We start from the raw sequence: 27,098 nt of genomic DNA on the forward strand, positions 1-27,098 counted from the left end.
TCAGTAATAAGTGTTGATTTATGCTTTAGTGTGACTCAAAGCGATCTGTTCGCCCTATCACTGTCTACACATACCACACTCATGATTTAAAAACTTCCAGCGACCTTATCTCCTGTTGTGAAATAGCCCAAAAGATTATCTGATTATCTATCTTGAGCCACGAACACAAAGAAAATGCAGTTTAACTCTGAAGCGCATAAAAAGCCGCAAAACATGTGCATCAGTGGCGTGACCTTCTGCAGCGGAACGGCGTGTCCAACTGCGTTTTTTACTCACACACTATGTTCATCAAAGACACTTCAAAGGCTGCGCGGTCATATGATGACACAACATCAAAGGGGCCGGGGGTATGAGTGAACCGACTGAGGGGGCGTGCCAGGCATACGCGCGCTCTTGGTGTGAGACCCACGCCCCGCAAGGAGCATCCGCCAACGATAATAACGATTGGCCCGCGGGAGTGAGAAGCACGGGGGCAGGCAGGGGGGACGGGGGGAGGAGAGGGGAGGACCTCAAATAAATTCCCTCTTCATCCACAGCTTATAAGACCTGAACCAAAAGGCAACAGGTCACTGGATAGACTGAGCTGGACGGAACTTCAGAGATTTTTACGCACGGAAGAACCCGTTTACTGGACGAACTGCACGCGATTTAAGGAAATGAACTGGAACTGCACGCGCATTTTGCATGATTTTGAATCCAGATACCCATCTCTCAGGGCACCATGGAGACCCATAAGCTGTTTTTACCCAGCACTGCTGGTATAGGAGATCGTTTGCTTGAAGTCTCCATGCGCTTTCGAAGAACTTCCCGTTGATCTACCCACTCATAGGATATGCTGTGTTTTCTTCAGAGCCCACGCAAACACGCGAGGAACGTTCTCCAGTAATAATTAGAAATGCAGAGCCGTGGTGTGGCGAGAAACTCACTTGGACTGTCCGCGGTGCGCTCCTGCTTGCTGCTGCTCTTCATCCACCTGAGCGCACCGGTGGAAGCGAGGAGAGTGCGCGGCGGTCGGGCACAAACACGGAGGGTGCAGCAGCAGCAGACGCCCCCGCCGTACAGGGAGCGGGTGGAAGGAGCAGAAAGCTTCCCGTTAGACTTCACAGCTGTGGAGGGCAACATGGACAACTTTGTAGTGCAGATAAAGAACTTAGCGCAGTCACTCTATCCGTGCTCTGCGCAAAAGCTGGACCAGGACATGAAGCTGCACTTTTTGAAGAACGTGTCCGTGACTTGCAACGACGGGTCACCTGCAGGGTAAGTGAATGGCCTGCAGATTCTTCAGAGTTTCTTAATGACCTACAGGCGTGATTTAAAACCACAGTTTTGTCATTAATTGGTAAGAATCTGAGACATGGAGGGGCAGATACACCCAACACCCGATCTGCGTTTTACTACTGGTTTAGATCCGTGTGCTCCATTCCCGTGTCACTCCGGATGTGACCAAAATGGATCAAAGGATCAGATCAGAGAGAGCGCCATGCACGCTGCATATTAGCGCGTACACGAGAGGGAGAGCGCGAGCGAGGAAGAGAGAGGGGCATTTATTCTTGCTCTGGCGACTTTACGATATAGCAAAATTAAGAGTAATGACAACAAAGATTATAACTAATAATAGTTCAAAGCTTTATGGGATCACCAGTTAATTCCACTCAATGTCAAAGTTTTTAAACTCTGTTCCAAGTGTAGATTATAATATATTGTGGGCCAAATATGAATTAAATCGCTGTGAATGAGATGACTCTTTCGATATGCCACCCGCATCAAGTGTGAGTGTTCGTGTGCTGCCAGCAGCATGGTGAGTTTCCTGTCGCTATGTGAAAAAACACAACCGGACATGTGCGGCTCTGCAGTACCCTGGCTCCTACAGAGAAGCTTAGTGATCAGAGCCAGATCTGTCAGCTCAGGATAACAGGAAGCATCCCCAGTGTGTGGAGACTGTTTGAATCCATTCATGAATGTGTGAATACATCAGCGCTTTCACGCTGCTTTGTTTTGCTGTTCTTGTGCAGTTACTACATCAAGGAGTCAAAAGGAAGCAAGAGGTGGCTGCTGTTCCTGGAAGGTGAGGATGAAATACACCTGATTCAGACCACACGGGGAACTCGGTGCAGCTATTTGTAACCTGTGTGTGTGTGTGTGTGTGTGTGTGTGTGTGTGGTTCAGGTGGATGGTACTGCTTCGACAGTCAGACCTGTGAGAGCAGGTATGAGACGATGAGGAGACTGATGAGCTCCACCAAGTGGCCACTAACCAGAACAGGTACAGGTCCTACAGTGTGTGCTTGCAGCATCCACTTCTACACATTGCCGTCTCTGTCTGGCTGCTCATTTACTAACAGCTCGCAATTTTTTTTGCTTTTCCGAGGCTGCCCAAATTGACACATGGCACTGCTTCTCTTCCTCTCCATCATCATGAAGTGTCCTTGGAAGCTGACTGTAGTAAAACCCCATTAAACAACAAAAATGCTTGTTATCATGAGCCAGAACAGCTGTAGTTATTAGAGTATACAATTAATGAAAATTACTGCTGTCTGAATAAATAAAGCAAGCACACCAAAACAGGCTCCACCTGTTAACCTCTAGAAGTTTCCTTGGGCAATATACTGTATTTAGTTGTATGTAGTTCTGAAGAACCGACACATCCTCTTGGATGAAAGGAAAACTTTTTCAGGAACCTAAAGAAGCCCAGTTGCTTTTTAAGCACTCCTGACTTTCATGCAGTGGATGAGAGAGAACCTACATAGACATACAGTGTTGTAACTTGCTCAAATAAACTTCCAGAGGTAAATAGACGGGGGATCAAACCACTGACCACAAGAAACACTCAAGAATATTGTCTTTATTTAAATTAAATGAATACCTTTAGCATAATTTATACTAGTTTTTGATTTGTAGCCTCAGTTTCACGATTTTAGCTGACAGAAGTGGCACCCAGTGCGGTCTTCTGCTGCCGAAGCCCGTCATGTTGCACATTTAGAGATGCTCCTCTGTATACTTTGCTCATAACAATAGGTTATTTGAGTTACTGCTAAAGCTCAAAGCAGCCTGTCCATTCTCCTCTGACCTGTGGCATCAACATGGCATTTTCATCCAGAGAACTACTGCTGACTGGATGGTTTTTATTTTGGGGGGTCACTTCTCTGTAAACTGTAGAAATGGTTTTGTGGGAAAATACTCAGACCAATCCATCTGGCACCAATAATAACTTAAAGAAGCTGCTTAAATCATCTTTCTTCTCCATTCTGATGCTCGGTTTGAACTTCATCAGGTCGCCATCATTTTGTCCACATGCCAAAACGCACTGTGATTTGCCCATTCGATATTTGCTTTAATGAGGAGTTGTACCTAATGAAATGTTCTGTGATTATAGCCAGGCATGAAGGCGTTCCCTGGTTTCAGCAGATCTTGTGAATTCTCTGCACAGCCTCACAGAGGCTTCACTTTCCTCAGCAGGAAATAAAAACTTCCTCTGAATGAATGAGATCCATTGAAGTGTTTGCGTTTCCACTTTAGCTGAGATCGCACTAATCATCGTGAGTCAAACTCTCTGGTTGTTTCCCTCCAACCATCAGGGAACTCCTTGTTTGTTTATGAGTCTCTCCCTCAGACTCTGTATACTTTACACTGGTGGCCAGTGCAGCAGCCACACAGGCTCTTTAGTGCCTACGTGTAAATGCTGACCAAAGCAGAGAAAGTTAACGACTGTTTGTCGCAGGGGAATCACCTTCAACGGTAAAACACAAAGCAGGATTAAAGAATTGTCGCAGCACATCTTACCTTTTTCTGACCTCTTTAACTTTACAGTTTATCTATACAGTTACCATCATGTCACATCTCATCCATCTTCCCTCCTTTCACAGGAAGGGGAATTTTGTCTCCACAGCCGGAGGAAAACCCTCACTGGTGGAACGCCAACATGGTGTAAGAAAGCATGCCGCTCCTTCTCTGTACATTTAATGCTTTTGTGCATTTTCCCTCTCATTTTTTTCCAGGGATAATTCCTTCACTTCTGTCAGAATTAAAATCTTTAGTTTGTTTGTTTTTTAACATTTTGGTTGCTTCATATGAATATTTTCAGTTTGTGATCTTCTCTGTGATAAATATATACTTTTACTTTGAAGTACAAGCTCTAATTTGAAAGAAACGGAGTCAGTGTTGCCATGGCTGAGGTGATACTTGAGACAGTGAACTACTTCTCATGGGTTAATGCAAATTTAGCATACTAAAGAAGATTATTGCCTAGAACTATGCTGTTTAAATTTGATACTAAGTTACAAATAGCATTAATTATTGGAAAGCTTTCCATTTTTTGTCTTTTATATACAGTTACAGTGGTGGATGAGTGATAGGGTCAGCATATATTCAGCATAGATAGCCAAAAATAATGAAATATGTAGAATGTTAAGCCCAATCCTATCACACTGTAGGAATGAATCATAGAAATAAAGCAAAGCATCTTCAGTAGTGTGTCAAAAAATGAACATATGGAGCTGGAATTTAGCATAGCCAACACCCTTTTAAGCTTAAATGGTTTATTTGCAAGTTTCCTTGCAGTTATTGATAATTTCATTTAGAATATATACAATATAAGATACACAGTGATGTTGTTTTTGTCATTATTGCCCGGCTGTCTGCACACACTTGTGCTTGTTGTGTTCTGTCTACTGTCACACAGCCAACGGGGCTTTTTAATCTGTCAGCATCATCAAATCTAAATGTCTAAATGAGTCTGGCTGCGATTCCAGGTTGCCTGTGTTCTCCTAACAGTGTTTGTCTTGCTCCCGCGCCCCCCAAAGGTTCATCCCGTACTGCTCCAGCGACGTGTGGAGCGGAGCCACCCCGAAGACAGATCAAAGTAAGACCCAGTGCGTGATCGCTCAGTGTGTGAGCTTGTGGCTCTGGTTAAGAGAAGGATTTATAAAGAAAGATTTATCAGTGGAGTCAAAGGGCTTCGTGTGTGGAGCCTCTTTTAGCTCTCAGATCTATAAATTTTTTAGCTTCCTCTTCTGGTTTATTGAAAACCTCATTATATTTTATTAGATGCGTTTCAGGCACTTGGAAAAACATCTTTGATTTACAGCGTTACAAACCAACCCACATTCACTCATCTGTTAAAACTGCAGAAATCAATAAAAGGAGGCGAAAAACAGCATTTGGAGAAATATTCACCCCTCCTGCAACTCTTTCCTCTCTTTTGTGTTTCGTCACACGTGTATGAGCTTCATACACACGAATAAAAACAAGTCCCTGCTGACTTTGGCTTCACACAGAACAGGCCTCAGTCTCCCATGTGGAAGTCCTCTGGGTAACTCGCTGTGCCCTCAACTTAACCCGTAGACCAGCGTTGTCACAGATTTTCACTTCACTTACTACGATAAGAAATCTATGACATTATCACGACATTCATAAATAATTTAAAGTAATTAATATAAGCTTTATTGACCCTGTTGAATTGGGCTGCAATTATTTCTTTGCTCTCAGTGTTCGACAACAGACAATACTGACAAAGTCAGCACACATAGCATTTATATGTGCAGCAGTGCAAAGTGTGGACATGTTGGAATAAATAGGGGATGAATTTGTTACTATCTATAAATATATGTATACATGTACAAAGGAATACAAAAGAAACAATTACACAGTTATTTATGCTGTCGATCTTTTTTACAAAATATTGAGATTTCTTCTTTTTTTTAAAATCATAGGATATCGTTGCTATGCAGTTCTCATGACAACCTATGATGACAAACAAAGACACAATCCATAATCATTAGTGACTTATCAATCATAAAGTTGCCACTTTATCCTTTTTGACTCTAACAGGTAAATGGTAAATGGACTGGTTCTTATATAGCGCTTTTCTACTCTCCTGGAGTACTCAAAGCTCTATACAACACGCCGCATTCACCCCATACACACCCATTCACACAAGCAAGTTGGGTTTAGTATCTTGCCCAAGGATATTTGGCATGCAACCTGGGGGAGCCAGGGATCGAACCACCAGCCGATCAGCAGCTGACCTGCTCTACCTCCCGAGCTACAGCCGCCCCTTATCGTTTTTCACTTACCCGGTGAGGTGGGGAGACGAGCCCCCGAGCGGGCTCTCGCTTCTGGTGTCAAGCGTCCGGCAAGCGTTCATAGCAACGTTGCTTTTTGATCCTTCGATGTCGGCTCTTCCTATCATTGTGAAGAAGAATTCTAACAGGGACCATAAATTATAAAATTAGCACCATGATGTATTCATTAGGACTTCATACTAGTGCATTATTATTTATTTATTTATTTATTTTATAAGAAACAAACTCTTTTTCCAGACAAAAATAAGCCCCCTGCTGGCCATTAGAAACAATGTAGGTTTAAGCCGCTTCACTTTTCACATCAGGAGGCTTTATCCATTTTTAATATACAGTCTATGGTCCTATCCCTTTACCTTTTTTCTCTTTATACTGTCTCACCTGATCTGATATGAAGGCCAAGGTCTCCTATCTCAGTCTACACTCTCTACATCCTGAGTACAGCCTACTGCATCAACAGTCTTAAAACAGTAGATCCTTTGTGTTGTGTGAGGTCATTCAGTTCAATTCCTTTTATTTATATACCACCAAATCACAGCAAGTCACCTCAAGGCACTTTATACTGTAAGCTCAAGACTACTCAGCTGTCTGTCTCCACGACTAAGTATAAATCCAGGCTTCAGTGTGCCATGTGGCCTCATGTTTATAAATAACTATATTCATTTATATTCTATTCATATTTTATTTCTATTTATTCTCAGGTGATTATGCGTTCATGGGCTCTCTGATCGTTAAGGAGGTGGTGAATGAGCTGCTGACAAAAGGGCTAGAAAACGCCAAGGTTCTGCTCCTGGCAGGCAGCAGGTTAGTTCAGCTTCATGTGCGTCCGTGCTCTTCACCAAAGGCGGCTGCTCACCGTTAACTCACTGTTTGTGTCTCCAGTGCCGGTGGGACAGGTGTCCTGCTGAATGTGGACCAGGTTGCAGAGCAGCTGGAGACCCAGGGATATACAGGGGTGCAGGTCAGGGGCCTGGCTGATTCTGGATGGTTCCTGGATAACAAACAGTACAAATTCACAGACTGCCTGGATACAGTCAGCTGTGCTCCCACTGAAGCCATAAAGAGAGGCATCAGGTAAGATGACGACGATGCTCAGGGAGTGATATAGTGACTTTTTTTTCCACCAGAGTGTCTAAACGTTTTTTTTATTTAGCCAATACTATCCCTGTGTAGTAGCATGAAGCAGTGAATGAATGAAGGATTGAAGCTACAACCAAGAACTGTGGGAGGGACGGCCAGACAGATTTTGAAAATGTGCGATGGTTTATGTTTGTGCAGGTACTGGGGAGGACTGGTGCCAGAGAGCTGCAGGCAGGCTCACGTGGGAGAGGAGTGGAACTGTTTCTTCGGATATAAAGTCTACCCCACATTAAAAAGTGAGTCACCACACACCCCGAGCTTCTCAGCTAGACAGAAGATGATGCGTCATTTAAAGTCTGACCCACGGAACGTCCTCTCTACCCTGCAGGCCCGGTGTTCGTGGCGCAGTGGCTCTTCGACGAGGCCCAGCTGACGGTCGATAACATCCACCTGACCGGACAGCCCATCCACGAGGGCCAGTGGAGGTACATCCAGAAATTGGGGCAGGAGCTGAGGCTTACGCTTCGTGACGTACCGTAAGGAAGAAAAACGCTCATACACGCTCACAGATATGATAAGACTTCAGTTTTTCTGACACTCTGCTCTTTCTGATTGACAGGGCGATGTTTGCACCGGCATGCCTGTCTCATGAGCTCATCACGAGAGCGTAAGTAAAAATCAAACCATAGATAGATAAATAGTGTAAATTTATACATAAATTGCACAGTGAGAAAATGAACCAGATCTGTGAATTGTAGTATTTCTGATTTTAAGAATAGTGGATTTGTGTGATCTCTGTAATCAGTTTTATGGATTATCCTTATGGCCCTTCTTTTGCAATATGAAGACTGATGACAGCGAACATTTATAAGTATTGCCCCAAACCTCTGCACTATAAAGCAAATCCAGTGAAATCTGAACAATAGAGAACGTGGAGTGATTTCACTCAAAATTGAAATACTTCTTGAAATGTTGTTACGTATATGATTTATATGGGACTTCCAGCTTTTTTTTTATCATCTATCATCACACCAAGAAACTTTTGTTTAAGAACTTTTTCATTTTCCACATCATCTATATGAATCTGCACTTGTCAGTTTCTTTGGGAATTCCCAAAAAGAATGATTTTAGTTTGTCAAACTAAAAAGGTCCCTGTGCTGCACCTCACTGTCCCAGAGTTTCCCAGACTAACAAACTGAGGTCCTTTTGTTGTCTGTTTCCCTGGACATAAGGCAGGGATCCATACCTGTCCCCTCCAACTTGTGTCTCCATGAATTTTACTAAATGCACTTGAGAAATCAAACTATGAAATACTCATGAATCATCAGTTTCTTATACTTGAGCGCACTTTTCCTGTGGACTGTTCTTCATCTTAGTAACCTTTGCTCCATCACTTTTGGTCTTCCCATCACTGCAGGGACTGGACGGACATCCGAGTGAAAGGAATCTCCCTCCCCAGAGCCCTCCACTGCTGGGACCGCAGCCTCCATCACAACCTCCACATCAACAGCAGCCACAGCCACCAAAAGCACGTAACCCCTCCCGTGAGAGGTTGCCTTCTACAGCTGATCGACAGCTGCCCGTGGCCGCACTGCAACCCCTCCTGCCCGACCATTCGGGACCAGCTGACAGGACAAGAGATGAGCGTCATCCAGTTCCTGAAGCACATGGGCTTTGACGTGCAGAAGATGGCTCAGCAGCAGGGAATGGAGCCCAAGAAGCTACTGGGCATGCTCAATAATGGGAACTGAGACACTTTTTCAGAAGAGTGGATGAAAACTGAGATATCCACCAACAAAATAAACACACAAAAGTGCCTCATGAGTTTTGACAATATCGTTCAGCTGAATACAATCAAACCAGTGTTTGAGCTCTTAAACTACAGTATATGAGATGACATCAGATCAACATAACCTCCATAAATATGCAGTTTTATGTACTGTATCATTTGTATGTGCAGGTCCGTCTCCGGAGTTTTGATGGGAAAGACTGGAAACACTTCCCAGTTTGTTGTTTTGGATTTTTCCAGCATGCTCTTTGTGGGACTTGGTGCTCACCTCTAAAATATCCAGTTCAGAAACCCATCTACGGTGCTGCTGTTTCAACCCTTCACCAAATATGCTGCTTTTTTTTTCTCTTTATGGAAAAGATAATTTAATGGGTAATATTTACTGATATAAAGATGAAATATTACTTTGTTCTTCAGGCCACGGTTAAAGGATTTATTTATTTTTCTACTGAAGAGATCTTTTTATATTTCCTTATGGTCAAACACAGTTAACCACCTACATACCACCAACTACATATTTGGCTTTTTACCTGCATGTTTGTTTAAAAAAAAAAAAAGAAGAAAGAAAGAAAAGTGTATGCTTGTAGAGTGCATTATGTCCATACTGTTCTTCAGGCTGTAAGCCTTATATTTTGTTGTATGGTAGTAGTGCCCACTCCTTTAAAAACGCACTAATAAAGACAAATACACGCTGAAATATGACAAAAAGATAATTTACTTACAAAACAGTGGCAGTTATCACCCAAGAAAAAAAAAATCATTTACAACATAAACACACTCACACCAACAAGTAATAAATCCAGCTACAGCATACATACTAACACACGGTAGAATATCTTTCCAGTAATAATAAACTTTTGTTCACATTTGCTATAAAAGTGCTTCTAAAAAAGGAAGGGCTAAAGATTTCTTGTTATGCTGCCCATTTTATTATTACAGAAAGATTTACCTGTTTCATCCGCTTGTTGAGCTCCTCAGACTGTTCTCTTCTGTTCTTTCCCTCTCATATCCCACCACTGTGACGCTGCCTTTTCTTAAACTCTTTATCAGTCTGTGCATCTTTAAAGTAAACCAGCAACATCACAAGTAACATTCACGTAGATAAATAAACAGTCCCTTTTCCTTCTAACAACACACACTTCAACAATCTGCGTTTGGCAAAATGAAACATCTACTGCTGCATAGTGATTTTGAGTTCCTGGTTAGTATTCCAGTTTTATCCACACAGGTTTAAAATTTCTGTGCTTGGTGGACTGAGGTTTGTCTTCTGGAGAATCAGCTGCCTCAACATGTAGAGTCCTAAAAAAAGAAAGGAAATAAGATGGAAGGTAAGAAAAAGGTTGGATGTGCAGTCTGGTGTTGTAGCATTAGAAATGTTGGTGGTTATAAAGGTGACCGACTTGGCTTTTAAGACGTTTTCCAGCATCTTGTTTCTGCTTGTGGACAGACTGCAGCCGATTGATCAAGAACTTTTTATCTTCTCCCTCCTGAAGACACGCAGGAAAAAAGAAAAAGTACATTTCAGTGTATAACATCCTAGCACTGTGGTAAACTTGGACCGAAAAACCCCCCAAGATCTGTATTTGAACACTAGGTGGTGCCTTACATTTTGTATCTGATCCTGGAGTAAACTGATGATCTTCCTTTGACCGTCCACCACCTGACTATGGAAGTAGATCACTATCCTGATCAACAGAAAATCACAAAACAATCAAGTGTTTAAAAAGATAACACTGCTATCAGTGATATAGATCGTGTGTGTGTGTGTGTGTGTGTGTGTGCTCACAGAAAGATGCCTGCTCCCACAAACAGGAAAAATGGGTTTTCCACAAAATATGTGTGAGCCTTGGACAGCACGGACAGGCTGGGATTATCTTTTTCCAGTATTTCCATCCAGTGTTTTCCCGCCTTAAACATTGTGTCAAGCGTACGAAACGGACCACACGATGTAGACGGTGTGATGCTGAAGACACAGAAACAACAGATGTGTGAATGCCTCGAGTATTTGTGCAGGCCGGAGAACAAAAGACGAATCAAGTTCTGTTTCTTATTGTTGGAAAAAGTTTTTTGAAACTAACCCAGCCATGAATTTATAACCCTTCACTAAGGCTGAGCTCACATGTGTGTTTGTATCTATTATTCATCTCTTAGGGATACAGTCACATTACAGGGACCTGCCTCCCTCTTAGTGTCAAAAACACGATCTCCTCAAGGCGACCACTTAAATGCCAAGGTTTCCATTGAGGTTTCCAGCTGTTGGACTGAGAACATTATCAGTTCTGGGTTACTCTCAGAGCTGAGAACCAATCTGTTCTTCAAAATCAAACCCATTCGCTCTTTGAAGAACAGTTTGACACAAAAAAGCTACAGTTTGCTTAATAAAGTGCTTCGCAGATTGTGCTGTGCTGCAGGTTGTTTTTTTTAGGATTATTCTGCATTTGTGATTTCACTGGAATAGATAAGTGACCTGGTTTCATTCATGCAGCATTAATGTTGATGTGAACATGCCAGAGTTGCAGATGTAGTAGCTAGAGAAAAGGAGAGGGGTTAAATCCTCTTTGAGCTGCCTGTTTGCGAGTACCTCCACATGGTATATGTGACACACACGGAGGCGCCGAGGAGGGAGGGGATGCAAAGGAGAGTGATGAAGATGGTGGTCATCTGGCTGGCTCTGTATGGCTTCCTGGGGGCCTGACAGTTCAACATCACACTGCTCTGTGGAATAAAGAAATAACACAAGAGCTGGGGTCAGAGGTCAATGCCTTCATAAGAAGTGTCAGAGTTCAGGAGAAAGGTTGACAGTGAAGATGTGTCCCACTGAGCTCAGTGTCTACAGGCAAATTAAAGGTAAGACAGCAGAGACGAAATACAATATTTTAAGGCTACAATGCTGCTTAATTAATCGAACAACGAGTCTACAGACATGTGAACACACGATTTAACCATTTTGTATAATAACTGGTGTGTGCAGATCCGTCCTGGATAGCTGCCTCCACACGGGTCTCTGCTTTGCCTTATCCAACCTTCCACAGCTGCCCAGAGCCTGACTGGAGGAGGGCCCAAGCCAGCACCCCAATCAGGCTCCAGGCAGCTGGTTTATAACGAAAGTCAAAACGAAAGTCAAGCTTAAGCTGTGCTTTCAAGTGAACAACGTGCCTTTGGCCTCATTCCAGTTTGCATCCAGATTTTAAGGTTTCCTGGTATTATGTCCTGTGCTGCAGGATATTTATGTTATTTCTTGTAATGTTGAGGTCTGTAACGTGCTTGTTTTGTTCCTCTGTATGACACACCTGCAAAACAACAGGAGTTTTGGCGAGACAGTGATAATTCACTTCCCCAAACGCCACACTGCAAGTATTTTGAGACACTGGCAGGATGCTGCTTTTTCACCTTTGATGGTTAAGAGTCAGGCTTAACTATTACCCTTCTGTTATAAGTTCCTTTTTGTTTTGTTTGGTTCTTTGTCACACCACCACCCTGTAGCTCTAATTAGCTCTCACTAACTCTTTTGCAACAACAAACAAAAAACAGTTCCACCTTGAGCAAGTTTTTTCTGATTTTCTTTTTGAATGTCAGTGTCTCTTTTGTGCATTTACCATCTTTATGTAGAAGACCAGAAATAGTTTGAGAATCTGCACCACAGGCAGGACTGGACTGAAGAGAACTCCCAACCTGAAGAAACACAAACATAATTCTCATCCATCAGAATGAAGAGCTTGTCGCAGCAGGGCCACTTCACTGTGTGCATATCTAAAGAGAATTGTACCAGGCTAATGTCTGTCCATAGATGAGATCCAGAACGTTCCTGGCGATATCAAACACTGGTTTCCTCTTCCTTTTCAGCACCTTTTCAGAAAACAACCTGCCAAAGGCCAGAGGAGACATGAGATGAGTTAATGTAATAAAAGAACTTGACTAAAAGTACATAAAGAGATAAAAGTTTAATTACATTTAATGACAGAAAAAAAAGACAAACCAAGAAAGAACTTGTTGAAGTGACCCACCTCCAAAGTAACTCGCCAAACAGCGTGTCCAGTAGAGTGAAGATGAAGTCCATGAGCAGGAAGCGATAAAGCTCCTGACCCACAAAATCCTCCCAGCACTGAGATAACAGACATAGTCAAAACAAACTTGTGATTAGAAACCCTTTATTCACACAGTTGTCTACTCTGGTAGCTTCAAAGTGTAATTTCTTGTTTATGTTACCGTCAGGCCAATGCTTTTGTATTCAGGAGCCACCCGACCCAGCCAGTGGAAGCAGAGAACTCCAAGCATGCTCATCTTCAACATCAAATTCCTAGAAAACACAGAGAGAGAGAGACTGTTAACAACCAAATCCATCAGTTCTGTACTCTAACCTCTGACATTACTCAACCACATAATGCTCTGCTTGTACCGGCCAATGGCGACATATGCGAAAACAGAAGGTGACTCGTAGGTCTCCATCCAGCCGACGAGGTTGAACAGGGCAGGTAACAGCAGGTTAATGACAGAAACCACCGTAGGCAGAGACAACAATTTGGCCTCTTTCATCAAAGGGTCAAGATTACGATGGTTTTGCTGCAGGTCCTAAGCAGGAAGAAACAAGGTGTGGATAAGCTGTTCAGTTACATTACTGGAAAATATTGGTTTGATTGTGCAATATTTTGACTATAATCATAGATGTATATAAATTTGAAATGAATGAAATTGTAAGAAAAGTGGGAAATATAAGATGTATAAATAGATTAAATTCATTTTAAAAGCAGCAGGAGATATTTAGATATTACTGTGATGCTGAAAACGTGCACCTAGTCACTAATCTGTGTGATATACAGGAAGTACATCCCGTGTTAACAAGCTCCCTGTTTAAAGAGACATATGGAACAAAGACTTTATGACACACTGGGGAGGACAATCCATCCAGCCTCACCTTGTGGATAAACTCAGAGAAGTAGTAAATGCCAGCCATACAGCCAGTGGTGCTTGCTATGCAGATTGTCCATGCCACTCCATGAACCATCAGCCTACAGAACCTTTTGCAGAAAGTGCTCTTGGTATGCTTTTGAGTCAGCTCTGCCAGCAGCTCCTGGTGAGGGGGCAGGAGAAGGATGGTGTGAGGGAGAGATACAGACCACAATGAATGTTTCAGGTCAGCACATTCCTGCCAGTCAGCGTCTACAATGTGAACGAGCATCGTGTTTGTTTGCATGCTTACCTTGAGCTGTGTGCCGATATTTTCAGACATGATTTGAACAGACTTTTTCTTGATGACTTTAAAATCCCAGCAGCTGAAGGTCTTCATAGTCAAGATACTATTAGATTTGTTGATTCTGAAGCTCTGACCAAATGTTTTCGACATGCTGTTGGGAGATGACGTGTAAACAACAAAAAAGCAAGACTGATGTGGATACAGTTGTATGAGGTCTGTTTTTATCTGTACCTGTATACAAGGATGATGCATGTGATGAAAAATGCCATTCCAATGGTGAAAAAGTATGCGAGAGGCATGTTGTAAGAGAACTGCTGTGAGTCACTTGTCAATGTGGAGGCATTTTGTCCTCCCCCTTCATCCCTGGAGCGCCTAGGCAGTGTGTAGTTAGCGTAGTATCCATAGTACATAACGGTATGTGAGAAAGAGCCCTGAGAGAAACACAAGAACAGAAACTTCTTTAGCTGTACTTTACAAGCAAGTACAGGCAAATATAAATAAACAAACACAGTGAAAGGTTAACAAATTGCATTGCTCCAACTTGGGAACAGGAACTGCCTGGAAAAATAATTTTTCGTCTTTGTTCTTATTATTACTACACTTCCTGTAAATAAGGGAACATATCAAATTCTTAAATGCTATTTGTTATGCTCATTTCCAAATCAAGCAGCTAAAATTATGTTTGATTGTATTGTTTCTTTGTATAGTTCAGTGCAAAATTATCCTTATTTATCTTATACTAGGCCTTGGTGCAACTCCTCAGTTGATCGATCCATCTATCCATCCATCCATCCACTTCCGCTTATTCTTTTCAGGGTCATGGGGGGGGTGCTGGAGCCTATCCCAGTCTTAGGGCGAGAGGCAGGGTACACCCTGGACAGGTCGCCAGTCTGTCGCAGGGCTAACTCATAGACAGAGACAACCATTTGTGCTCACGTTCACACCTATGGGCAATTTAGTGTTTCCAATTAACCTATCCCCACTAACTGCATGTCTTTGGACTGTGAGAGGAAGCTGGGGCGAACCCACGCAAAAACAGGGAAAACATGCAAACTCTGCACAGAAAGGCCCGGCCTGATGGTGGAATTGAACTCATTGACCAACTTGGACATCTGCTAAAACTTTGGCCATCTTTCGTATGAGCACTTCAAACAGTGAGTGATACTGCAACAGTCATTGCAGCAGACAACTTACTGCTCCAGTGAGGAGCTCCAGTCCAGAGAATGATGTCATATCCCGGTATGGAGGATGCACAGCCTGAGGCAGCACCAGGAACGCACCCGTAACCAGGAACAGGAAGACATTAAAAAAGACTAGGGTCTTGAGAAAGAGAAAGTACGAGAGGACTCCAGTCCCGAAACGCCCGCTCACTCTCTTGAGCAGCGTGTGCCACGGCTGAAGAGAGTGCAGGAAGGACAACCAGCTGTACCAGCTCTTTCTTGCAGCCTGGAAGAAGACAGTTTAAAAAAGTCAGGTGGGAAAAATAAATAAATCACTGTAGCAACACAAGACAAACTGGACGTGTGTTTGTGGTTTTCTGAGACGCTGTGACTCATATAGAAAGTCATAAATGCTTGGGCAACAGAGCAATCACACTGGTAGGAACACCTACAGGAAATAACCACCCCAGCTGCAACATGAAAGTCAAATGTTCCATTTTCATGTGACACATTTACAATAGCATGTCACACCCTTAGAGCACCTTGAATAAATCTTTAATATTAAATAATGTTTTATAGGATCTTAAAAGGATGAATTGTGAAGTTTTGATGGAGACAGATCTTGCAGTTGTTACATATAAAACCATGAAGACAGGTCGAACGCTTCCCCCCCGCTGCAGACATTTAAAGCTGAGTTAACAACCTGTCCCTTACTACCACATAATGAATAAGCACTCTTACACATTGTAGCTATCATGCTACATTTACTACATAGCCAAAGTTTGAAAGGCTCGTGTCGCGACTCAAATGCTTCTTTGGTTCAGGTAGGGTTTACATTTTGTCAGTACCTTGGAATTTCTGTAGAAACGTTTTGCAAAGTAACAAGCTGCACATTACACAATATCACACCTATACCCCACACTCCTCTACACCTCAGGACCTTGGGCACATTTATCCACAGTGCATTTTATGAGTTTCATTTGTGTTTCCATGTTATCACACCTCAGTGACCCTGACAAGAATAACACAGCTTAAACTACAAAAAAAAAAAACAAAAAACAGAGGAAGGAATGCAGAGGAGACAGATATGCTCATATATGATTTTATGCTTTGAAATGTGGTTAGAGCAGAACTTAATTTTTTAATCTTGTACTAGCCAAGTACTGACAATTTACACAATCAATCCCATATGGGAGATAAACATGACATGTGTTTGCTGACCAGCCCCTGAGCCTTGTGGGGTTCTTTCTTGCCAAGCATGTGGATTGCTCGTGTATTTGAGTTTCAAATTCTTAGTAAATATATTTAAGCTTAAGTTTTTCTTTAGGCATTTCCCATTGATTTCTTTATTGTTCTGGTATATTGTGAGTCTTAGTTGTGGTATTTTCGAGTCTTTGGTTTCTGTGTTTAGTTTAGAAATATTCTGCTGTTGGGTTTTAGTTTTGTGTTACTTTGTGTTGTGGTTCAGGCTGATTATTATCAGTAGCCCTGGTCTATTCAGAGTGTTTTTGTTGTGACTTCCTTTGTCTTAGTTCCATGTTCATGCTTCAGTCCTTTGTCTAAGTGTTAGTATTCATGTCTGTGTTAGTTTCATGTTTAGTTTTCAGTTTTATTTAGAATTTTATTCTGTGCTTCCTCTCTGCCATCCAATGACAAGTGAACTTTGTTCTTATTTTGGACTTGCTAACAGTAATGTTCATATGAGTGAAGGAACAGTGCCTTATAAACGCAAACACAGAAATCCAAGTACATGACAAAGAGGTTATACTCCAGAAACTGATCATTGATAAGACGCAGCAGGAGAACAGGATGCAACTGAAAACAATGATGGGAGCACAATGTGCAAACTGTGCACTTTGGGTCGTCATCTCTACAATTCTCAACAGTTTGTAGGACAAACTAATCCCTCACAGCAAGATATTATTTGTCACATAAATACTGACTGTATTTGTTTTATACAAGTATTGACACTTTTTCCCTGTCAAAAAAAAAAAAAAAAAAAGACAAACGAGTTAAAGTGAGTTTTGAACTCAGTGTGGGCAAGCGTTTTTTTAATCTTTTTTCCCCTCACTATTAAAAATGCAAACATAGAAACACAACTATAACAGTTTCTAGTTTTCTTGTATCTGTTAAGGAATTTAAAAATCACAGAAATACAAAGGATAACTTACAATGATGATGTAGTATTTAAGTTGACTGCAACAGGAAAGCTTCTTGTTGGAAAGTATCCGTTTCTCCTTCTGCATTACTAAATTCCTGTATACAAAAAACAACAAAGGATCATTTTCAGTGACATGATGTGAAAGAGTATTTACAGACCAGTAAATATAAACTTTGTAAATACTCTAATGATATCAAAGATTGTAGATCATTACATGTATTTGCAGTGTTTAAAATCCAGTATACAGTGAGAATAAGATGTGCAGCTAATGTCAGAAAGAGTAGAACTAAGCAGGCAGTCAGTTTATGTGGCTGCAAACATAAATAAAACACAAAAGAAGCGATGACTACGAGCAACATGCCTGATTTCTTTCTTCTCAGCGACACTCAGAGGCATTCCTCGAAGCATCCTCACCCGGTCGCTCACAGGCAGGTTCTGCAGGTTGTTCACCAGACGTTCCCTCTTACTCACTATAATAAACACAAGCGACATCATTTATATTACATCATTCTAATGCAGTATAATTTAATCAGAGTAAACAGTGCACATCACTCGTCTGACAGCCTCCACCTTCTGCATCTGTAGTGTCCCCCTCCATGCCGTAGCTTCGTATGGACGGTCTAGAGGAGGGAGAGAAGTCCCGGATGGATGGTCTGGTCTGCCGGCGTCTCCTAAGCTTCAAGGTCTTGTTGCAGTACTGAGAGATGATGGCTCCCCTGTTGCGGCCTGCAGAAATGGGATCAACAACAATTATTTCCTCGAAGGAGTTTCATGAAACCAGAGAGCTCTTCCAACTTCTTGTTTCACCCAAACAAGAAGTTGGGTGAAAGAAGAAGTACATTAAGAAGCACCGTTTGATGCAGATAAACTGCTAAAGCTTTAAATCATGCAGACATCTTGTAAACTTTGTGGCAAGCTAACAGAAGCCACCTCGTCTCTTTCTAGCAGCTACTTCCCCGCAGCCTGTGTGGTAACTCTAAAGGGAGACAAAGCATTTACTGCACTATATTTATTTTATAGCTGTAGCTACTCTTTATATAAAATATAAATATAAATAATTTATGTTACATTCTTAGAGATTAAGCTAGCAGGTTTACAAAAAAATAAATACTTTTTTGGGTGGCTTGGCGTGTATTAAAAGTCTGGTATATAGTCTAAGTCTATATAATCTCCCAGTTGTGTTTCACATGCTTAAAATATTGCACCATGTTGCAAAGAGATAAAGCAATCTTCATTGCCACCCTGTTTCTCCTGAACTGCCATAGACAGGAAGGTGATAAACGCAATGCTTCCTGCTGAAACACATCAACACCATGTTACGTCAAGCAGTAACCATGTTAACACCTGCTACACCAGTACCTCATTTTACTGGTCAGCACTGCCCTGTCCACTACAGTGGTATACTGAGCATTTATTTAGCAAGTTACTTTAGAATATACCATACTGAATTCATTAAGTTAGTTTCTAGGGCCACCTAATTATTTTACACTCAGCATAACATTAAATAACATTTATTTATTTTAAGTTGTTTTTTTAAATCAGTTTATTTTTTAAGCTATTCCAACAAACAAACAACCAAACACCCAAAACAAACAGATAAGCAAAAGAACAAAACAAACAAACAAACAAACAAAACAAAACAAACTTTTGGGAAAGATAAAGACGATCTTATCCATTTTTTTTTTTACAATTTAAATATTTTTTAATTAAAAAAAAAAAAAAAAAAAAAAGGGATAAGAAAGCTCTTAGAACAAGACCAACTTTCAGACAGTATTTTGTGTTTTAGGTCTGTATATTTCTCAGAAACTACTGCGAACATGCTTCTAGAACACTTTGCATTAAGGATTTTGACTGGATTTCAACATAAACCAAACTGTGGTAACGATTCTCATTTCTCATTCTGTGGTAACTGTTTGAGAAGTCTGATATTTTTCAATAATGTAAAAACAAAAGGAAAACAGCATATAGACTGTGTGAGACTGTTTATGATTTAAGTTAGTTGTAAGAACATTTTTTAAAAGAAACGTGAAAATGTTCTGACTTAGAGCTCTGCAGCTGTTACATAGTTTTAAATCTGACTAAGCCAACACACTATTAGTGATTAGTGCTGGATGGATTGCACTGCATGCCCGACATGATTCAAGTGAACAGTCACCACACTGAATCAGCATGTGTCAGAAATCCTAGAGAGGAGTGTCAAAATTATATTAAAACACATGTTGGACACACACAAAGTAATCCAGATGAGTGTGCTCATAAGGTTTTAAAACAAACTGATTTATTTATTTCTATGTATAATACTCTCCTCATGCTTGTTGCAGGACTCACCAATGGTGCGACTGGGCATGGAGGACAGGATTTTCAAGGTGTCCGAGGACCAGCCTTCACCTTGGATGGGGTCCATTTCTCTTTCACCACCATCACATTCCAAATCACTTGCCCCCTGCCTCCTTCTATGCTCATGTTCAGGGCCACTCAATGGCTCATTGTCTGAGGATAGAAAAACAAATAGACAGAAAATGATGCCTTTGCAATTCAACGCAGCATTGAAAGGTATTACAAGTGGTAAAGACATTTTAGGCATGAAGAAAGAGAATATATATTTTTTATATAAATGAAAAATAAGAGTTTATCACATGCAAACAGTCTTTCTTTTTACCTCGACTCTCCTCATCCAAATCACTCTGCAGCTGCTGCAGCTCCAAGGCACTGGATGCTGCTCCATTGTCACTGTGTTCTGCAATTAGCTGCTGAAATGAATCGTGAACGCCTTCCTCATCTGCCGGGCTCCTGACAGAGAGATGCACAGGCTTGAGGACCGATAAAAAAGGAAATAGGGTGGTACAGACTAGGCTAGATTCAAAGGCTTCAAAGTGCTCTGAGGGGCAGTGACCACTGAGTAACCTACAGATAAAACACTTTCTGACTCAGTCATCAGTGGCCCCGGTGGGAGTGGGAGGCTGCGAGCCTCTTCCTGCACCATCTACATCACATTTGGGCAAAACAAACAAACAAACAAAAAAGCGCAATACACAGTCCAATGTAAAAGTCTCAAGTCATCTCTCATTTTTGCTTCCAAGGAGCCAAAGTTTGTTTTTTTAAGTTGTCTTGAGTAATAGTTCTCCAGGCTTTCTGAAGGTCTCTCAAAAATGCCAAAAATTATCTACAAAGTGATTCCCAAAGAGCTACAAGCCAGAAACTTTGTATAGATTTGCATAGAACTTTCAGGAAAATGGAAAATTACAGGACAAAAGAAATGCCAGGAATTTACAAAAATAAACAAACAAACAAAAAAGACATGCCACGGGACACGATTGTTGCATCTGCTTCTTTAACTGTACCATCTACTGTTCAAAGCTTCATCAGAAATGATCTCATTGGAAGGATGTTGAGCTGTTCTTAAGTAAAGGAAACAGGGGATGGTATGCCAGATTACAAAAGAACTAAAATGAAAGTCAGCGACACCATGTCTTATGGAGCAATGAATCCAAATTAGACATGTACAGAGGTCAGGAGAGAGGTTCAACAGTGAGTATGAAACACACAGAGGAGGATATGTCGGGCACCAGTCTGTGTCTGGGGAAACTTTTCATACGCAAAATGTTTCATAGATGGTAAAAAAGAAATGTCAGACAAATATGACAATTCACACTCACGAATGTGACCGTGTTGTTCATATTTTATCCGTTTCCATTTACTCATGCAGCCATGCATTAAATAATAAAAGTTAATGCGTGCATTACGTTGACTGTGTGCCAGACTGACACAAAGTTTAAACATTTTCTAACAAGGTTCTTGGTTTTGGCTTATTGTAAAACCATTTTGACCAAAATTTATTAGTTTTAACATATTTCAGCACCATGTCCTGTCTCTAACTAGTTGCTGTGGGGCTGTGGTTCCTTGCCTTGTATCCCAGTCAGTCAGGCCCTCTTAGAAAAGAAAAAAAAAAGTTGCCTACTCCCGATTTAGATACTGTACGCCTAAGCCAGCTGGAGAGACCATTTGTCTTTTTAGAAGGACAAACAGCAAGTTCGCTTCCCTTTGACTTCTACACAGGAATTAAAAGAAGCAAGCATGCAAACAGTCATGATCTGTTCAACCAAACAGAAACAAGGACAATAAAGTGGAGCTCAGCAGCTGGTCGCATTGTTAAAAAAAAAAAGAAAAGGATAGGAAAAAAAACGACAAAAACTCTGCACCAGAGTACAGTCTGATCTGCCTTCCCATTTAAGCCTTCCCTCCCGCTCTCACGGCCTTCACGCTAAGAAAAAAAAATATCGACAAAATCAAAATGAAGAGTGTGAAAACAAAACAAGAGTAACATGAAGTGACACAGAGCCCTACAGTGACACTTACTCCAGTCCAGCTTCCATAAGCGGGTGGCTCAGGTCAAAGTTAACATTTCGGGACATTTTCCTTCTCTGCCGACAGTCTCGATGTATCCAGCTGTAATTCTCAGGTTCACACCCGCGCCTGCTCAGACCTGCCTTCTACTTCCACCATGGTGTTTGATCTTCTACCTGGGAGGAGGGGGGGGAGGATTAGAAGGTGGGGCGTTAGTGTTAGAGATAAAGGGAAAGAAAATGCCAGCGCACTTGCTTGGAATTTGATTGCCCCGGTCTTGTTGCTGCTTGCCCTGAAAGATTATTAAAGTTACAGGTGTGCTTAAGTGCAAATGTGTATCAAGTGTCACTGCACTGTCAACATTCCCTGGCCTTTACAAAGAGAATAAAGTGACCTGCATGATGCATCAGGGAGACTTGCTGTGAGGAACTGTGTCACTTTGTCTACAATTCTGAGAGCTCCACTGTGGTGCGGTTTATAATAAGGCCTGTGGCCAGAGTCAGATGGCACTGTGTCACCAGTGACATGAATATTTATGAATGACACATGAACAGAGACAGACTAACACATTGTACGATTTTTCTATCAGATCGTGTCATATAAGAGATTTTGAGGAAGCATGTTCGATGGCTTGTTTGCCATTTAAATGGAACATTGTTCACTTGATTTTCTACTTTTATTTCTGGTATATGGTAATCTAACCTTGGAGCAGCTATAAATTCTGCTCTTTGGACATGATAGCTGACTGTAAAAACAAACTCCACCTACTTCAAAGCTAGGAGGCACAACACATCTGGGAAGATAAAATGCGATATTAAACTAAAAGAATAAAATAAAATAAATTAAAACATTTGGCTTTTGGTAACAGTGACTGACAATTTACAATCTAAATTTGGTCAATAATTAATGATTTTTCCTCGTTCTTATTATAAAGGTAACTTTTCTCTTGACATCATTTTAGAAGATTTTCTGATTAATAATTTGCCAAGAAAGTCCCTGATTAACCCTTCTCTATCCATTATTATAACTGATCTAAATTATATCTAAGCATTATTAATAACACTTACAGAAAATTAAATGTAGGATAATAAAAAAATAGAAACACCTCTCCACAATGTCTTCATATTTTACATATTTATGGTTGTGGTAAAAAACAAAACAGCAAACCCATACATGTTGGTGTTTGTTTTGTCAGTTTGTCTCTGGCTCACAGATTTTTATTACATACTTGTCACTTTTGGAGCATAATCTGTCCTTATTCTTTAATTATTTCCCTCAAATGAGGTCCAGTGGTTTGAGGGATGCTTGCAATGCACCTATTACTTCTTTCTTGTTAAAGAAAGATTGGGTGATATAGAAAATTGTGTTTGTGGTTCATCTCTCACAATATCTGTGTTACAATACTTAAAAAGCACTTTGAGTGGTCAGAGAAGAGAAGTGGTCTATTTACTAAATGATTTAAAAGCCATTATAAAAGCTTGAATGTATGTCAATTATTAATGGAGATAAGACATTACAATATGGATTTTAGAGCCAACTTAAAAAACCCCCCCAAAAAAAACCCCAACAGCACAGTAATTTGTAAGATTGTTCAGACTCATCTCAACCTTATGGGTTTAATTATCAGATTCTCAAACAACAGACAACTGGTCTGACAACATAACAGAGGCTATCTGTGAAAACAATTTCAACTCCATCAAACATTAGATCCACTTCCTGTTTACATGCTCCCACACTAGAAACATTAGCTCAACAGTGCTCATGATAAGCACATATAAAAAACCGCTGCGCTGGAGCTGGTTTGCTAAGACTATAATGCTCTAGTATGATACATATGAGTATTTCCTTTGCATGTCTCTGTGGAAATCAGTTAGCAGATAATGCAAAGCTTATCATTCAATAAGCTATCAAAACCCACACACTTATATAAGAGGAAACTTAGGTTCCAATCATTCTCAGAAATCCCCACAAACTAATCTATTGCTCAACCACCAGAGAGATCATTCTCTACCAAGCTCTTACCCTTGTCACATACAACCCAGAAAATCAGTCATGTGCCACACTTTTTAATCCGGTGATATCCGTTCATGTAAATAAATGGCCTTCAATATTGTTTGTTCTTCAGGGAAACTTGATTAGCCAGTATAGTGCTAACAGGGACACACACGCGCACACACACACACACGCACACACATTATAAATGGCTGTCCTGACCCAGATCACTGCAGTAAAAACATCAGGAATTACTACACTGGATGCACGCTCTACTTGGTGAGCTTCAGGGGCACCGCCATCCTTTACGGCTGCCACATTGGTTTTTGTCATGAGCTTCATGAGTCGAGTTACGTCACCACAGCCCTGTCACCGGTACGGTTTCCTAATGCAAACGCATTTTTCCAGTCCTCTTACTTTGGTTTTTCCCCCCCCCCCCATTTCCCCAGTCCCCCCCTTTTTTAGTATTTTTTTCCTCTGATCATTTTCAACTCTTTCAACAATTCCAGCATATTTAGCCAGAGCAAATCTGCAGTGACACAGCAGATAAATATCAGCCACTGAAATCAGTACATATCATCTTATTTTCCTAATATGACGTATATAAATATACATCATACGACTTCTTAACTTTTGACACAGATAACCAGAATATATGAAATGAAACTAACATGAAACAAACATGATGCTACTGCAATAATGGGATGCATCTTTAAGTAAAATTCAATATCGATCATTTTTCATTGTTATTAATAACAATGCAAACTTTGGGATGCATCCTTTCTTCAGCTTCTGATGTCAGGCATGGCAGAAAACAGGTGGACGCCACTGGTTTAATGTGATTGCCACTTTGAAACTGTACTGCTGGGCCAGCAACAAACAAAGGGTGCTTAGTTTAATCATTCCACATGAATGATGATCCACAAACACAAAAGACAAGACCTGGATTGCTGGTTCTCTTGGTTTTTGTTCTGTGTGAACATATGCAGCATGGAAAGAGTTGGGAGGAGCTCTGCATATCAGTCCAGTCACCAACTAAATGACTCCATGGCTGAGAAATGCCGAATTACCAATTGGTTAATTTTTTTTTTTACTGCGCTTGCTCTTTTCAGGCTCTGTTAGGACAATCTACTGCACACATATGGTTTCCCTCCCTTTCAAACATACTTTTCCGATTACCAAATTGTTTCCAGGATCATGTTTCTGCACCCATTTCTTTCCATATGCATTTCACGCGCATTGCTTGTTATGCAACTAATATTTCTATCTCAAATTTTCACTTCTGCAGGGCAAACAAGCAAACAAAGCAGGGTCATACAACACTGCTCAGCTTGAGTCACTCTCTGTATTTTGTCATACTGTTTCTCCTATTTCAATGTCTAAGTACAACTAATATTAAGGCAGTCCTCTGAGAGCGTACAGTCAGTGCAGGATACCGTGGGAATGGGTCAAACAGAGAGCCAGGCAGGGAGGTCAAAGTTGATCTTAAAGACAGCCAAACAAAATAAGCCAGAGAAAAATGCACACAAGGAGTTTGATGTAGGGTTGCTTGAGTATAGTACAAATGTTTTGGTCAATATGAACAATCATTCATGCAGATTGAAATGCAACTGTAATTGAACTGAATACAAAGGCACAAGTAAAAGCTGAGGAGAGGGAATTTGGGTTTTTTGGAGTAACGAAAGCAAAGCAGGAAGGGCTAAAAGACAAAACTAGGGTCTTTTACAAAGCTCAAAAAGTAGCACGAACATTTGGACAGATCCAACTGGAGGGCCATGAAGAGGAGTTTAACCAAGTCACAATGAAGACACCACACTCCAAAAATCAACACACTGTATGAGATCATAAAATGGTCTGATAGTATACAAAAAGGAATTTCTCCACCCTTCCAGCTTTCAAAAACTGAGAAGTGAGTACTGAGAAAAGCCAACAAGAGGCAGCAGCAAAGCCCAAAGCTGCAGTTAACATGGCAGCAAAACAAAGACTTGGATTACAATACCTCAAAGTTTGAGTGAAGCCTCGTGAAAGGGTGGAGAGAAAGAGAGGTAGATTTTCTTGCAGCAACTTTGCTTAACTGTAAAGGACATAAAGGTTGGGCGAATGGGCATATGATGAGCAATAAAAACTGTAAAGATCATACCGTAATAGACAATAATGCAAATGTGCATGCAATTAACAAAGCCAGGCATGCACGCACGTACACACACACACACACACACACACACACACACAGCAGTCACACTGTTATTCAGGCCCACAATAGTCTCTTTAATTCAGAACAGAGGACTCTAAATGATAGGTTTACTCCTGGCTACATCACAGAAACTGCAAACTACAACACAGATTTAAATGAATGCCAGTAGTGCACCTATTACGTCTTCCTTGTTAAAGAAAGATTGGGAGATATAGAAAAAATATGTTTGTTTATCATCTCTCACAGTATCTATGTCTGAATACTTAAAAAGCACTTTGGGTGGTCAAAGAAGTGCAATGTACTTGGAGGTCTATTTACTTAATTATTAAAAAGCTAGTATAAAAGCTTGATCTTAATTATGAATGGAGATAAGAAATTATGGTGAGGATTTTAGATCCAACTTTTTTTCTTTCTTTTTCTTTTTTAAACAGCACAGTAAATGGTAAACTTGCTCCGACTCATCCCAACCTTGTGCGATCAATTATCAGCTTCTCGACAAACAGACAACCGGTCTGACGACATAGCAGCGCTATCTGTGAGAACATTTTAAGCTCCAAACTGCAAACTGAAACACAGATCAACCTTTTAATCTGAACGTATCTGCCAATTTGGGAAAACGGAGACCGTTGAAAAAAAAATCTGCCGTAACACAACACACAACAAAATGCTTATTCAGAGATTCCGACGCTGTAATTACATCCGCAGGCTTTTCTGCTGAACACAGCTTACAGAAACAAAAAGAGCAGAGTCACAGAGCCCTTTAAAAACACCAACTTCTCTCTTTGCCGTCGGTTAGCTTAAACTCTAACAAGAGGCGGTCGACAAGTTGCCAAAGACTGAAGTTGAACTTTAACCAAGTTGAATAGAAATTGCAAACAGAAGCAAATGAAAATAAACAGCAGCTAAACTCTCAAAAAAGAGTCACCAAACGTATTCACTCACCTACTCAGAATCGTAACAAACCCGCTTATCTTTAGTAACCGACCGCTGTCAGTCATAACACTCGGCAAACTAAACTAGACGGCGGGGACAAACCATTAAAGGATGCTGGGGTTCCACTTTAATATAAAAACTAGTAAAATTATAAAATATAAATTACTTCACTCATCGA

At 40.9% G+C, this 27,098-nt stretch overlaps 2 protein-coding genes across 5 annotated transcripts; one reads left to right on the forward strand and one right to left on the reverse strand.

The window, feature by feature from the left end:
- The first annotated feature begins 527 nt into the window (after positions 1-527).
- notum1b (notum, palmitoleoyl-protein carboxylesterase b) lies at positions 528-9,642 on the forward strand. The gene is made up of 11 exons (XM_005925065.3): positions 528-1,257; positions 2,013-2,065; positions 2,167-2,262; positions 3,863-3,923; positions 4,799-4,857; positions 6,778-6,880; positions 6,959-7,150; positions 7,355-7,452; positions 7,545-7,692; positions 7,776-7,823; positions 8,574-9,642. Exons 1-11 carry the CDS (start codon positions 896-898, stop codon positions 8,905-8,907), a joined length of 1,554 nt encoding a protein of 517 aa, XP_005925127.1. The 5' UTR covers positions 528-895; the 3' UTR covers positions 8,908-9,642.
- tmc6b (transmembrane channel-like 6b) lies at positions 9,643-27,032 on the reverse strand. Of its 4 annotated transcripts, XM_042221588.1 has the most exons (23): positions 26,930-26,984; positions 25,793-25,867; positions 25,214-25,277; positions 21,814-21,977; positions 20,117-20,247; positions 19,786-19,947; positions 18,028-18,183; positions 17,819-17,927; positions 17,468-17,552; positions 15,331-15,582; positions 14,368-14,567; positions 14,143-14,287; positions 13,858-14,013; positions 13,342-13,514; positions 13,152-13,242; positions 12,950-13,047; positions 12,712-12,807; positions 12,542-12,617; positions 11,527-11,660; positions 10,732-10,908; positions 10,552-10,630; positions 10,346-10,432; positions 9,643-10,244 (listed from the first exon to the last, which is right to left on the reverse strand). In XM_042221588.1, exons 4-23 carry the CDS (start codon positions 21,867-21,869, stop codon positions 10,230-10,232), a joined length of 2,478 nt encoding a protein of 825 aa, XP_042077522.1. In that variant the 5' UTR covers positions 21,870-21,977; positions 25,214-25,277; positions 25,793-25,867; positions 26,930-26,984; the 3' UTR covers positions 9,643-10,229. The 4 variants fall into 4 exon arrangements, with proteins under 4 accessions (XP_042077522.1, XP_014189900.1, XP_005925125.1 ...); XM_014334414.2 differs by lacking the exon at positions 25,214-25,277 and having other exon boundaries at positions 26,930-26,996; XM_005925063.2 differs by lacking the exons at positions 25,214-25,277; positions 25,793-25,867 and having other exon boundaries at positions 26,930-27,032.
- Positions 27,033-27,098: the final 66 nt, after the last annotated feature.

This window comes from Haplochromis burtoni, unplaced genomic scaffold (assembly GCF_018398535.1).
Source record: "Haplochromis burtoni strain Fernald_Lab_line unplaced genomic scaffold, NCSU_Asbu1 Contig_70, whole genome shotgun sequence".
NCBI classification, from domain to species: Eukaryota; Metazoa; Chordata; class Actinopteri; order Cichliformes; family Cichlidae; genus Haplochromis; species Haplochromis burtoni.

Excerpts from the sequence above, each read along its gene's own strand:
- notum1b (XM_005925065.3), top strand. The coding sequence starts at position 896 with ATGCAGAGCCGTGGTGTGGCGAGAAACTCACTTGGACTGTCCGCGGTG. Across the intron at positions 6,881-6,958 it reads CTGCTCCTGGCAGGCAGCAG|TGCCGGTGGGACAGGTGTCC; the intron begins GTTAGTTCAGCT and ends TTGTGTCTCCAG. Across the intron at positions 7,824-8,573 it reads CATGAGCTCATCACGAGAGC|GGACTGGACGGACATCCGAG; the intron begins GTAAGTAAAAAT and ends CCATCACTGCAG.
- tmc6b (XM_005925063.2), bottom strand. The coding sequence starts at position 21,869 with ATGTCCCGAAATGTTAACTTTGACCTGAGCCACCCGCTTATGGAAGCT. Across the intron at positions 12,808-12,949 it reads TTTGGCGAGTTACTTTGGAG|GTTGTTTTCTGAAAAGGTGC; the intron begins GTGGGTCACTTC and ends GGCCTTTGGCAG. Across the intron at positions 11,661-12,541 it reads TGGTCTTCTACATAAAGATG|AGCAGTGTGATGTTGAACTG; the intron begins GTAAATGCACAA and ends TTTATTCCACAG.